The following is a 13406-nucleotide window of genomic DNA, read 5'->3' as shown; positions in this document are numbered from 1 at the left end:
ATCTAGACCATCCGTGACAGGTGTTTGTCCAACCTGCTCTTAAAAATCCCCAATGATGGAAATTCCACAACCTCCCTAGGCAATTTATTTCAGTGCTTAACCACTCTGACAGTTAGGAAGTTTTTCCTAATGTCCAACCTAAACTCCCCTTGCTGCAATTTAAGCCCATTGCTTCTTGTCCTATCCTCAAAGGTTAAGAAGAACAATTTTTCTCCCTCCTCCTTGTAACAACCTTTTATGTACTTGAAAACTGTTATGTCCCCTCTCAGTCTTCTCTTCTCCAGACTAAACAAACCCAATTTTTTCAATCTTTCCTCATAGGTCATGTTTTCTAGACCTTTAATCATTTTTGTTGCTCTTCTCTGGACTCTCTCCAATTTGTCCACATCTTTCCTGAAATGTGGCGCCCAGAACTGGACACGATACTCCAGTTGAGGCCTAATCAGTGCGGAGTAGAGCGAAATAATTACTCCTCATGTCTTGCTTACAATACTCCTGCTAATACATCCCAGAATGATGTTTGCTTTTTTTGCAACAGTGTTACACTGTTGACTCATATTTAGCTTGTGATCCACTATGACCCCCCAGATCCCTTTCCGCAGTACTCCTTCCTAGGCGGTCATTTCTCATTTTGTATGTGTGCAACTGATTGTTCCTTCCTAAGCGGAGTACTTTGCATTTGTCCTTATTGAATTTCATCCTATTTAGTTCAGACCATTTCTCGAGTTTGTTCAGATCATTTTGAATTTTAATCCTATCCTCCGAAGCACTTGCAACTCCTCCCAGCTTGGTATCGTCTGCAAACTTTATAAGTGTGCTCTCTATGCCATTATCTAAATCATTGATGAAGATATTGAACAGAACCAGACCCAGACCTGATCCCTGCAGGACCCCACTCGTTATGCCCTTCCAGCATGACTGTGAACCACTGACAACTACTCTCTGGAAACGATTTTCCAACCAGTTATGCACCCACCTTATAGTAGCTCCATCTATGTTGTATTTCCCTAGTTTGTTTATGAGAAGGTCATGCGAGACAGTAACAAAAGCCTTACTAAAGTCAAGATATACCACATCTACCGCTTCCCCCCTATCCACAAGCCTTGTTACCCTTTCAAAGAAAGCTATCAGGTTGGTGTGACACGATTTGTTCTTGACAAATCCATGCTGACTGTTACTTATCACCTCATTATCTTCTAGGTGTTTGCAAACTGATTGCTTAATTATTTGCTCCATTATCTTTCCGGGTTCAAAAGTTAAGCTGACTGGTCTGTAATTCCCCGGGTTGTCCTGATTTCCTTTTTATAGATGGGCACTAGATTTGCCCTTTTCCAGTCTCCCGTCTTCCATAACTTTTCAAAGATAATTGCTAATGATGGGATCTTGACCCTGATCCAGGCCGATAGTAATACAGATACAAATCACAGCTAGATCCTTGGGAGCAGGCTCCGCCGAGGCCAAGGAACGAACAGGCCATGGAGACTGCACTCCCCTAAAAGGGGCTGCTGAAACCAAGGTTGAACCATATTCGGGTGGCAGGGTAGGAGCGAGCATCCCCAGCTGATGCCTTTGTGCTGGGCTCTAGGGGAGGACTTCACTCCCTTTGGCCCTCAATCCAGCACATTTAATATACAAAGAAAATTTTAGGAAAAGTGATAGAACCAAAGCACGTTGGGTAAATTTTTCAAAAGCACCTAAGTGATCTAGGAGCCTTAGTTCCATTTTCAAAAGCGACCTGGCACTTATGCGCATAAGTCTAATTGAAAGTCACCTGTGTAACTGCCCTGACTTCGGAGTTACTAGGCTCACAGGGACACTCAGGACTTGCTGTGTAAGCAAGTACTACAGGATTGGGCCCCTAAATTGCCTCCTGATCCAGCATCAATTAAAAGGAACGGAACGATTCCCTTGGGATTGCAAAGGGCACCGGCTGAGGCCCCAAACAGGAAATTATGACAGAAAATGTGACTCTTAATAATGGGAAGAAATGTTACCTGGTTCATGATGGAAAATTTCCTTCCCAGCCTGTTGTCTGGCAGCCTAAAAGTCTTTCTCCTCATTCCATCCTCCGATTCAGACTTGAACACCTTTTCGTTGTCACCCTTCTCCTCTCCTTCCAACAGCTCCTTCTGCTTCCGTTTCTTCCTCCTGTTCCGCCGCTCCTTGTCACTCTTAGAACTGAGTTTGGAAATCTCAGAAGAGCTCCGAGACCCTCTCCCCCTGCCATCATCCTCCACAGCATCTTCTGAGACTGTCCCTGCCGAAGTGGCCATGGCAGCAGCCTGAGGGGAAAGGGACAAAATTAATTTGATGCTTATTTAGTGGACAGGGAACGGGAGTGGGTAAGACAGAAAAATGACAGACATCTCTCACAGGCAGAGGCAGTGGGGTGGAATGATTACAGCATGGGGGCTGAGCCAGGAATCCTCATCTCCCTTTCCTGCTCTGGGAAGTTGTGTGGTCTAATGCTTAGTGCACAGGATCAGGACACCAGACTCCTAAATTCTGCTTCCTCCTCAAAATGGGGATTTTGTGCAAATGGTTAGAGCACAGGACTGGGATCCAGCACTTGTGGGTTCTGCTGCAGACTCCCCTTGGTTCAGGTAACTTCACCTCTTTGTCCCTCAGTTTAGTCCTCTCTCTGATGGGTAGAAATAATACGTATCTGCCTTGCATGGGTATAGCAAGGCTTAGCTAGAGCCGAGAGCTGTTCTGTCATTCTCTGGTGAAAGATGCTTTAACCAGTGCAATGCAAATAATAGAACAAAGCTGTGGTTTTTTAAGAACTTCACGGTTACCACTGTGCTATACACCTGGACTGTCACAGAGGTAGCAGAGACAGAACCCAAGTCTTCTTGCTACAAAAATGCAGGCCCCTGCCAGTTTAGCTATAGGAGAAACTCCATAAAAAATGTTAGCAATATGTTGGGCATAGGAACACAGGATGAGCAATTCTAATTCCATCCAACAGAGTGCAGTGAGGCCCAGACTCACCACCCAGTTATTACTATGTTTTCATAATTATATGACTCTGTTTTGTAATTAATGGTCCAAAAAAAAACAACAACCTAAAAAAAAAGTATTAATCAAAACTGTAACCTGTGCGTCTTCCTGCTGCCTTTTCAGCTGTTCCAACATGGCCTTGAATTCTGCTTCCTTTTGCTCCGCTTCCTCCAGTGTGGCCTGGTTCTGCTCTTCATAAGCCATGGCTACCACAGCCAAGATCAGATTGACCAGATAGAATGACCCCACAAAGATAACCAGGACAAAGAATATCATGTAAGTTTTTCCTGCTGCTCGCAAAGTCTGAAAAAGAGACAGCAATTTCCCTATCACTTTGATTCAGAAGAGACTGTCTACAATACAGATCTGAGCAGCCAATCACAGTTCTCCTGGTGGATGGTTCTAAAGAAAAATACATCGGTATCATACATACAAAGTGTTATCTAATTTCTTAGCAGGATCCATTCCAAAGAATTAGGATACACAGCACACCCAACAGCCTTGGGCCCCAAGCAGTGAAATGACTCTTCTCCTCCCTTTAAGAACAAGCCTGATGCTGTGTCAGGAAGGAATAAAGGTTGTAAATCTGACCAAAGGATGGAAGTTTTAAGGGATTCAGAAATACAGTATGAAACTCAATGCCAAGCACAGAGATTCTTTTGAAACAATGCTGGTTCAGCATGATGCCAACCTGCTAGAGAAGTCTGAATTGTTCTTAGACAACATGGATACACTTTGCCCTTCAAAGCACCTGGATGCCCTGTGTTATGCTACAAGAGTATCAGCAAAGCTGAGGTGCGCAGCATATGCACAACATACAGTATGACAATTTTGCAGCATTCACCACAGAATCTTAGTTAGAAGATTTAGCAAAACAGAACAGCCTCCAGGCTGAAAACAGTCAAGAATGCTACATGCGCTCTCCCTGGTGCCATTCTCCCCCACCTTAAAAGCACAACTCCTCCAAAGTCACACAGGCATACACTTGTGGATGGCTCCCTCAGACCCTTAAAAAACTCCCCATCCTCCCACAAATGTGTATGAAATTACAGGCAACAAAACATTGGAAGCAAAAGAGAAGCAATGCATCTACTTACTAACTGATACAAGTTTTCCCAAAAATCCTGAGTCATAAGGCGAAATAAGGCTAGGAAAGCCCAGCTGAAAGTGTCAAAGCTTGTGTAGCCATAGTTTGGATTCCTTCCTGCTTTCATGCATGTGTAACCCTCTGGACATTGGCTGCAGAAAAGATGAAAACAGTTTCAGGGTATCAATATTGTAAGAGCCATAAGGACAGATTAACAGGAGGCTTGTTGCCAAAGGCTGTGATGATTTTCACAGCAGCAAGGTGCAACATTTTATATGTGCTTTATTTTCATGTGGACAAAATGGTTGGCAAAAAACAGGGCAGTTGACAACCCTGGAGACAGAAGTCCTTATCCACAGAATGCAGCAGTACAAGGTTATTCATATTGCCTGACCAAACCTGAGCTGGGTGGGCTAGCTACAGGGATAAGAGCCTACAGTACTACAATCTTCAGACCCACTGGTGACCTGAACAAAAGCCCTCTTGAGCCAATGGGCATTTTTCCATGTTCTTCAGTGGGATTTGGATCTGCCCTCAATCCTTGGCCTTGCTGCAGGCCAGCCAGTGCCAATTGTGGTGATGGCAGGTGATGTAACATGGACCTACCATTGGTATCTAGATTGAGAACCACCAACTTATTGACCAACAAATGGCCATCAGAAAGTAAGAACAGTTACTACTGACCAAGGCTGGATTGGAACCAGGAATCTAGAAGTGAAAAGCTCTAGATCTCATTCCCAGCCATCCTAAGCCTTTCAGGCCTCCTGAATAATCTAAGTGACTTGAGGTTGAAATTCAGAGACCCCATAAATTCATTTTCTTGTTCTCTTGCTTTTATACCAATCAAGTTTTCTATTGTGACCCAAATTAACCATCGACTTTTGACTAAACAGAATTCATTTACAAATGCTATTGGAAATACCATTATCTGTATTTACTGCATGCATTACATAGATTTTAAATCAGTTACACTTCAGGTAATTAAATGTGAACGCTAAAATTTAGGGACGGGGTTTTCAAAGCGCTATGGGCAGCTGGGCACCCAGGACTGGATTTCAAGTGTCCAAGGGCCAGATGTTTAGAAGTAGTTAGGCGCCCAAAGCCCTAAATGATTTAGGAGGACAATTCTCACTGAGAAGTAACGAGAACAGTGCTTCTAACTTCTCAAATCTCCTTTGAAAATCCCATCCTAGTACGGCTACGATCCATTTGCTAGTGAACTGGGAGAACGTAGCCTGCAACATTCCATACACATCAGTTGCTTAATTCTAAGTGGTGCAAAATGAACCACAAATAATGAATTTGTCTTTTTAAAACAGAAGTTATACTCAGGCATTATATATGCAGAGTAGAGAGACAGATACTAATGGGGTGCATTCAATGAAAGGAGATCAGGCTACATGGAACCACCTCTAAGCCTTTGCCACCACTAAGCTCTATGAAAGCCATTGGAGATGAAAGACATTCTTTACTTTTAATGAAGCCCAACACTTACCCTGCATCTGAGCTGTTACCACAGAGCAGAGGATCAAGGGCCCCAGGGATTGTGTAAAAGTTTGCTGGAAAAAAAATGTTAAAAAACATATGTATGCACACTGCACACTTAATGGACTCAGCATATTACAAAACTATAGAAGTCTTAACAGAGCAGTCATCTAGGTTCTTCCTGGAAGTTAATACAGCTGTTTGAGTGTAAATACAAATGAATCGCTGGCACACTGGAGCAAGTTAATTCAAGAGTGGGAAGGCAAGGGAGAAGCTGCAAAGAGCTGGATCCTGATTCCCCACTACCTTGCACTTTGTGTTGTCACTTACACCTGTGTAAACCCTACTCGCATAGTAGCATGTTCACCTGCTTTGCACAAGTACAAAAGGAGATACAAGGCAGCAAAAAATCTGGTGCCTAGTCACTTCAAGTGGAAATATGGTGAGTAAGAACCAAGTGAAACCAAACAGAAGAACTCGGGAGTCAAGTCAATGCTTTCATCTGCAGAGCTGACAGCATTCACAGACATTTCCTAGCTAGCTGTTCCCTTTCACAATCTTTACAGCTTGTTTTTATTCTGGGACAAGGTTTTGCTCTTGTTAATGTTTAGAGAACAGGCTGTTCTTTGAACTAGTACCTGTATCTAAGAACATAAGAACGGCCAAAGGGTCAGACCAAAGGTCCCTCTAGTCCAGTATCCTGTCTACTGACAGTGGATAATGCCAGATGCCCCAGAGGGAGTGGACCAACAGGCAATGATCAAGTGATCTCTCTCCTGCCATCCATCTCCACCCTCTGACAAATAGAGGCTAGGGACACCATTCCTTACCCATCCTGGCTAATAGCCATTAATGGACTTAACCACCATGAATTTATCCTGTTCTCTTTTAAATGCTGTTATAGTCCTAGCCTTCACAACCTCCTCAGGTAAGGAGTTCCACAAGTTGATTGTGCACTGCGTGAAGAACTTCCTTGTATTTGTTTTAAACCTGCTGCCTATTAATTTCATTTGGTGACCCCTAGTTCTTGTATTATGGGAATAAGTAAATAACTTTTCCTTATCCACTTTCTCCACATCACTCATGATTTTATATACCTCTATCATATCCCCCTTAGTCTCCTCTTTTCCAAGCTGAAGAGTCCTAGCCTCTTTAATCTCTCCTCATATGGGACCCGTTCCAAACCCCTAATCATTTTAGTTGCCCTTTTCTGAACCTTTTCTAGTGCCAGTTTATCTTTTTTTAGATGAGGAGACCACAGCTGTACGCAGTATTGGAGATGAGGGTGTATCATCGATTTATATAAGGGCAATAATATATTCTCCGTCTTATTCTCTATCCCCTTTTTAATGATTCCTAACATCCTGTTTGCTTTTTGGACTGCCTCTGCACACTGCGTGGACATCTTCAGAGAACTATCCACGATGACTCCAAGATCTTTTTCCTGACTTGTTGTAGCTAAATTAGCCCCCATCATAGTGTATGTATAGTTGGGGTATTTTTTCCAATGTGCATTACTTTACATTTATCCACATTAAATTTCATTTGCCATTTTGTTGCCCAATCACTTAGTTTTGTGAGATCTTTTTGAAGTTCATCACAGTCTGCTTTGGTCTTAACTATCTTGAGCAGTTTAGTATCATCTGCAAAACTTTGCCACCTCACTGTTTACCCCTTTCTCCAGATCATTAATAAATAAGTTGAATAGGATTGGTCCAAGGACTGACCCTTGGGGAACACCACTAGTTACCCCTCTCCATTCTGAGAATTTACCATTAATTCCTACCCTTTGTTCCCAGTCTTTTAACCAGTTCTCAATCTATGAAAGGACCTTCCCTTTTATCCCATGACAACTTACTTTACTTAAGAGCCTTTGGTGAGGGACCTTGTCAAAGGCTTTCTGGAAATCTAAGTACACTATGTCCACTGGATCCCCCTTGTCCACATGTTTGTTGACCCCTTCAAAGAACTCTAATAGATTAGTAAGACATGATTTCCCTTTACAGAAACCATGTTGACTATTGCTCAACAGTTTATGTTTTTCTATGTGTCTGACAATTTTATTCTTAACTATTGTTTCGACTAATTTGCCCGGCACCGACGTTAGACTTACCGGTCTGTAATTGCCGGGATCACCTCTAGAGCCCTTTTAAATATTGGTGTTACATTAGCTAACTTCCAGTCATTGGGTACAGAAGCCGATTTAAAGGACAGGTTACAAACCTTAGTTAATAGTTCTGCAACTTCACATTTGAGTTCTTTCAGAACTCTTGGGTGAATGCCATCTGGTCCCGGTGACTTGTTAATGTTAAGTTTATCAATTAATTCCAAAACCTCCTCTAGTGACACTTCACTCTGTGACAGTTCCTCAGATTTGTCACCTACAAAAGCCGGCTCAGGTTTGGGAATCTCCCTAACATCCTCAGCCGTGAAGACTGAAGCAAAGAATCCATTTAGTTTCTCCGCAATGACTATCATTTTTAAGCGCTCCTTTTGTATCTCGATCATCAAGGGGCCCCACTGGTTGTTTAGCAGGCTTCCTGCTTCTGATATACCTAAACATTTTGTTATTACCTTTGGAGTTTTGGGCTAGCTGTTCTTCAAACTCCTCTTTGGCTTTTCTTATTACATTCTTGCACTTAATTTGGCAGCGTTTATGCTCCTTTCTATTTGCCTCACTAGGATTTGACTTCCACTTTTTAAAGGAAGTCTTTTTATCTCTCACTGCTTCTTTTACATGGTTGTTAAGCCACGGTGGCTCTTTTTTAGTTCTTTTACTGTGTTTCTTAATTTGGGGTATACATTGAAGTTGGGCCTCTATTATGGTGTCTTTAAAAAGCGCCCATGCAGCTTGCAGGGATTTCACTTAGTCACTGTACTTTTTAACTTCTGTTTAACTAACCCCCTCATTTTTGCAAATTCCCCCTTTTGAAATTAAATGCCATAGTGTTGGGCTGTTGAGATGTTCTTCCCACCACAGGGATGTTGAATGCTATTATATTATGGTCACTATTTCCAAGCAGTCTTGTTATAGTTAACTCTTGGACCAGCTCCTGCGCTCCACTCAGGACTAAATCTAGAGTTGCCTCTCCCCTTGTGGGTTCCCGTACCAGCTGCTCTATGAAGCAGTCATTTAAAGTATTGAGAAATTTTATCTCTGCATTTCGTCCTGAAGTGAAATGTTCCCAGTCAATATGGGGATAATTGAAATCCCCCACCGTTATTGGGTTCTTAATTTTGATAGCCTCTCTAATTTCCCTTAGCATTTCATCATCACTATCACCGTCCTGGTCAGGTGGTCGATAATAGATCCCTAATGTTATATTCTTATTAGAGCATGAAATTTCTATCCATAGAGATTCTATGGAACATGTGGATTCACTTCAGATTTTTACTTCATTTGATTCTACATTTTCTTTCACATATAGTGCCACTCCCCGCCCCCTGCACGACCTGTTCTGTCCTTCCAATATACTTTGTACCCCGGAATGATTGTGTCCTATTGATTGCTCTCAGTCCACCAGGTTTCTGTGATGCCTATTATATCAATACCCTCCTTTATCACGAGGCACTCTAGTTCACCCATCTTATTATTTAGACTTCTAGCATTTGTGTACAAGCACTTTAAAAACTTGTCACTGTTTATCTGTCTGCCCTTTTCTCATGTGTTAGATTCTTTTTTATGTGAATGTTTATTAATCTGATCTGGCCCTTACATTATCCTCCTCCATCCTCTGCTCCTGACTATAACCTGGAGATTCTCTATCATTAGACTCTCCCCTAAGAGAAGTCTATGTCCGAGCCACATGCTCCTCTGCAGCAGTCGGCTTTCCCCCATCTCCTAGTTTAAAAACTGCTCTGCAACCTTTTTCATGTTTAGTGCCAGCAGTCTGGTTCCACTTTGGTTTAGGTGGAGCCCATCTCTCCTGTATAGGCTCCCCCATCCCCAAAGTTTCCCCAGTTCCTAATGAAAGTAAACCTCTCCTCTCTACACTATCGTCTCATCCACGCATTGAGACTCTGAAGCTCTGCCTGCCTACCTGGCCCTGCGTGTGGAACTGGGAGCATTTCTGAGAATGTCACCATAGAGGTCCTGGATTTCAGTCTCTTCCCTAGCAGCCTAAATTTGGCCTCCAGGACATCTCTCCTACCCTTCCCTATGTCATTGGTACCTACATGTACCACGACCATCTACATGGCATTTGGGCACAAACACGAGTATTTAGGATTCATTATCCCCCATTGTTACAAAAGTCAACCAGTCAGGATGAAGAACTGATATCAGGTAATAAAGGTAGCCCGTTGCACACCATGAATAGAGAATAATCAAATGCCTCATAGGCTGCAATTAATTTGCATGAACTGTTAGAATGATTGCAAATAAATAAGTAGGAAAGGAAAGGAAAACAGGCCTAGTTTTCCAACTGAACTAGAGTTACAAATGGTTCAACATGCTCTGTAGGTCTCTTTGCACATATCTTTTCCAAATGCATGGGATTTTTCTAAATCAATGCTGACTGACACACACAGATAAGGCTCTAAGAGACAAGAGGCCAGGATGCAAGAATGGCAGTTGGAAGAGGATGCTGGACATAGATACGATGGGAAAGTGGGGGTCAGGTCAAGGCTTAATACAAAGAAAGCATGTACAGTTCAGTGAAGGATAGAGAGAAGCTTATTGTGGCCCACGCCCTGATGACGCGAGCCTCCCTGCTATAGAACCAGGATTTAAGAATCAAATACATGAGCCACTTTCTCACTCCCTAAAGCCCTCTCTCTGGAGTTGTATGCAATCTTGGCTGACCACTCATTAATAACACTTGATAAGACACAGCCAGAGAGAGGGAATCCCTGAGGCAAGGAAGTAGCTTTCACAAACTCTACATTTAAAACTAAACAGACTGGGCTGTAAAAAGCTTTGTTTGTGAGCTTGGAGGCACAGAACTCACTCTGGGTTGGACATACAGGTTGCAAACCTGGGCCGAGTATCAAGTGAGCCCTGAACCAGTGTAGGGTTTGTCCTTGAAACCAGGTGATGATGTGATAATTGGGGCCTGGTAGGCCTACTCCACTTGTAAGCCTAACTGTGGGAAAGGAGATAAAAGTTTATAAAGTGTGACAATCTATAACGATAAATATTGATAGGGAAAAGTGCAAAAGGTAGAGACAGACTGAATTAGTCTAAACAAAAAGGCCAACTGATATAATTCAAGGACTGTGTTAAGATCATGACCATAAACAAGAAAAGTGAGGGACTGGAAATCAATGAACCAAAGGTGGATTGTCAGAAATTAGACCTAATCTGTAGACAAAATAATGAGAGGACGGGTTATTCTTCTCATCATTCCCTTTCTGGGTCCTCAAAAGACAAGACTTTTGCAGGGCCAGGAGGCAAAAGGGAACACAATTGCTGACTAAAAGAAGTGAGCTTCACCATCATGCCTGCCACCCGCAACATTTCCTGGGACCCCCCAGCTTCACTGGGGCACCACTGGGTCTTTGTCATCCTGATCCTCAAAGATGTACTGACATTTAAGGCCGTGTTTGCCATGGTACTAAGCAGACTGAGGTCTCTGTATTCCAATAAAACTACTTCACATTGGACTGTGGCAGGGTCACGTTAACACCTTTAAATCTTTGGAACTATTTATTCCATTGAAATTAATACAACAGTGAAACTTGGTGATTTCAACTAATTTTTTCTCTGGTGTTTTTGGTTCCACTTTTTCTGGAAAAGAATCAGCACTATGGAACACTAACACAACCATCCTCTGATGTCGTTAAAACATGGTTGGTGCTCACAGCGCACTCCAGGGTCAAGGACAACACACTCTCCAGTGCCATCTACACTCAAGGCAGAATTGTGTTTTAGCTACTTTGTGGAGGTGGAAAAGACCACCATTTGGGGGGTTTTGAATCTCAAAGCAAAAGTCACATTGATCTAAACAAAAAAAATTATGTTGAGCACAGATCTACAGAGCTTTGCAAAGGCCTCTCCAGATCTGCAACCTTATAACAGGGACAGGTTTATACTGGCCAGTCCAGTGGACAATGGTTATTTTAGGAACAGCACTCACCATGCTGAAATGGACAAAGCCATGATTTTCCCAAGTGAATCTGGACACCCAATTTAAGACACCTTAAAGAGACCCAATTTCCAAAAAGTGCTTAAAAACCAGGGCCTTTAAGATGCCGGAAGCTGGGCACCCAAAATCTCAAGTCATTTTGAAAATCTTGGCCAACAATATTTCGTCATGTAAAAAGAAAACAGACTTTAGAGAGCATTGCTGAAGAAATACCTACAGACATTGTTGGTGTATTCTTGCCAGTCAAACCCCCTGGTGCCATTCTCTAGGAAGCTCTCATTGAGGTTAATTGGCCATATTACACACTTGTTCCTCAAATTGCCCATAAACAGCTGCAGGCCGATTAAAGCAAAGACACTGAGGCAAAACACTGTCAAAATCATTACATCTGACAGTTTCTTCACAGACTGAATTAGGGCACCCACAATGGTCTTCAAGCCTGCAGAGAGAAAATAGGGCTAGAAATCACTTTCATATAATCATCACACAGACAATACATTGCACATTACATCTATAACACAGAGGCAAAAGGTCATTGCTTAAGGACAGCCAGGTCCATGGGAAATCAAAGCTGCACTGGAACAGTGGATCTATTCAGGTTTTCCCCTACCATACATTGATTACAGCAAAGTATAATGGGTGGGGGGAGGGAAGCTGAGCCAAATGAATCCTGGGTGTAATTCCACTGACTTCAGTGAAGGACCAGGAATAAATGTGTCCCAGTGACTTAAGACAAATTAAAATATTAAAAGGTCACCATTCAAAATCTGTTTTCTAGCGACAGCGTATATTTAGGAGCCTCTGAGATGAATGTTAGGGCTTGTCTGCACACAGACGTTACATCGAGTTAAATTGGTGCAAAATCTAATTTAGTTAAACTGATGCAAACCCCTATGTGGGCAGTGTTATTTGGGTTTAAACCTGGTTCATATGGTGCAAGCTACACAGATATAACCCAGGTTTAAAAGGATATCAGATTGTCAACATGCACAGTTGCATTTGTTTAAAGTGGTTTAAAAACCACACCTTTAGTTAAACCTGTGCAACATTCCATTTTAGACTGGCCTTTACTCTTTCAATCTGGCATAAGAGGATTCCACTGAAAAGTGTTAGGATTTTCTCCAGTATAAATTGCCTCTTTGGGACTCTATAAACTTGGGGCCAAAGCTGCACAGACAGTTAAGAACATAGGAACGGCCATATTGGGTCAGACCAAAGGTCCATCTAGCTAGCCCAGTATACTGTCTTCCAACAGTGGCTAATGCCAGGTGCCCCAGTGATCCATCCAGTCACCCCTTCCCAACTTCTGGCAAACAGAGGCTAAGGACACCATCCCTGTCCATCCTGGCTAATAGCCATTGATGGACCTATCCTCCATGAACTTATCTAGTTCTTTTTTTAACCCTGTATAGTCTTGGCCTTCACAACATCCTCTGGCAAGGAGTTCCACAGGTTGATTGTGCACTGTGTGAAAAAATACTTCCTTTTTTGTTTGTTTTAAACCTGCTGCCTATTCATTTCATTTGGTGGCCCCTAGTTTTTGGGTTATGAGAAAGAGTAAATGCCACTTCCTTATTTACTTTCTCCACACTAGTCATGATTTTATAGACCTCTATCATATATCTCCCCTTAGTCATCTCTTTTCAAAGCTGAAAAGTCCTAGTCTTATTTATCTCTCCTCAGATGGCTGCCGTTCTATACCCCTAATAGTTTTTGATGCTCTTTTCTGAACCTTTTCCAATTCC

The 13406-nt window shown here is 42.4% G+C and overlaps 1 protein-coding gene across 5 annotated transcripts in view; it reads right to left on the bottom strand.

Moving 5' to 3' along the window:
• Nucleotides 1-13406, bottom strand: part of SCN8A (sodium voltage-gated channel alpha subunit 8) — a 112652-nt gene that overhangs the window by 40195 nt on the left and 59051 nt on the right. For all 5 annotated transcript variants that reach the window (XM_008173858.3, XM_065576476.1, XM_042857397.2 and 2 more), the window contains 5 exons: nucleotides 11879-12100; nucleotides 5586-5649; nucleotides 4101-4242; nucleotides 3100-3306; nucleotides 1995-2282 (listed from right to left, as the gene is read on the bottom strand). In XM_008173858.3, the coding sequence (XP_008172080.2) occupies nucleotides 1995-2282; nucleotides 3100-3306; nucleotides 4101-4242; nucleotides 5586-5649; nucleotides 11879-12100 (923 nt within the window). The remainder of the gene's footprint in view (nucleotides 1-1994; nucleotides 2283-3099; nucleotides 3307-4100; nucleotides 4243-5585; nucleotides 5650-11878; nucleotides 12101-13406) is intronic.

Source organism: Chrysemys picta, chromosome 22, assembly GCF_011386835.1.
Source record: "Chrysemys picta bellii isolate R12L10 chromosome 22, ASM1138683v2, whole genome shotgun sequence".
In the NCBI taxonomy this organism is placed as follows: Eukaryota; Metazoa; Chordata; order Testudines; family Emydidae; genus Chrysemys; species Chrysemys picta.
Note: the sequence above shows the minus strand (reverse complement) of the source record. Positions and strands in the feature narration are given on the sequence as shown.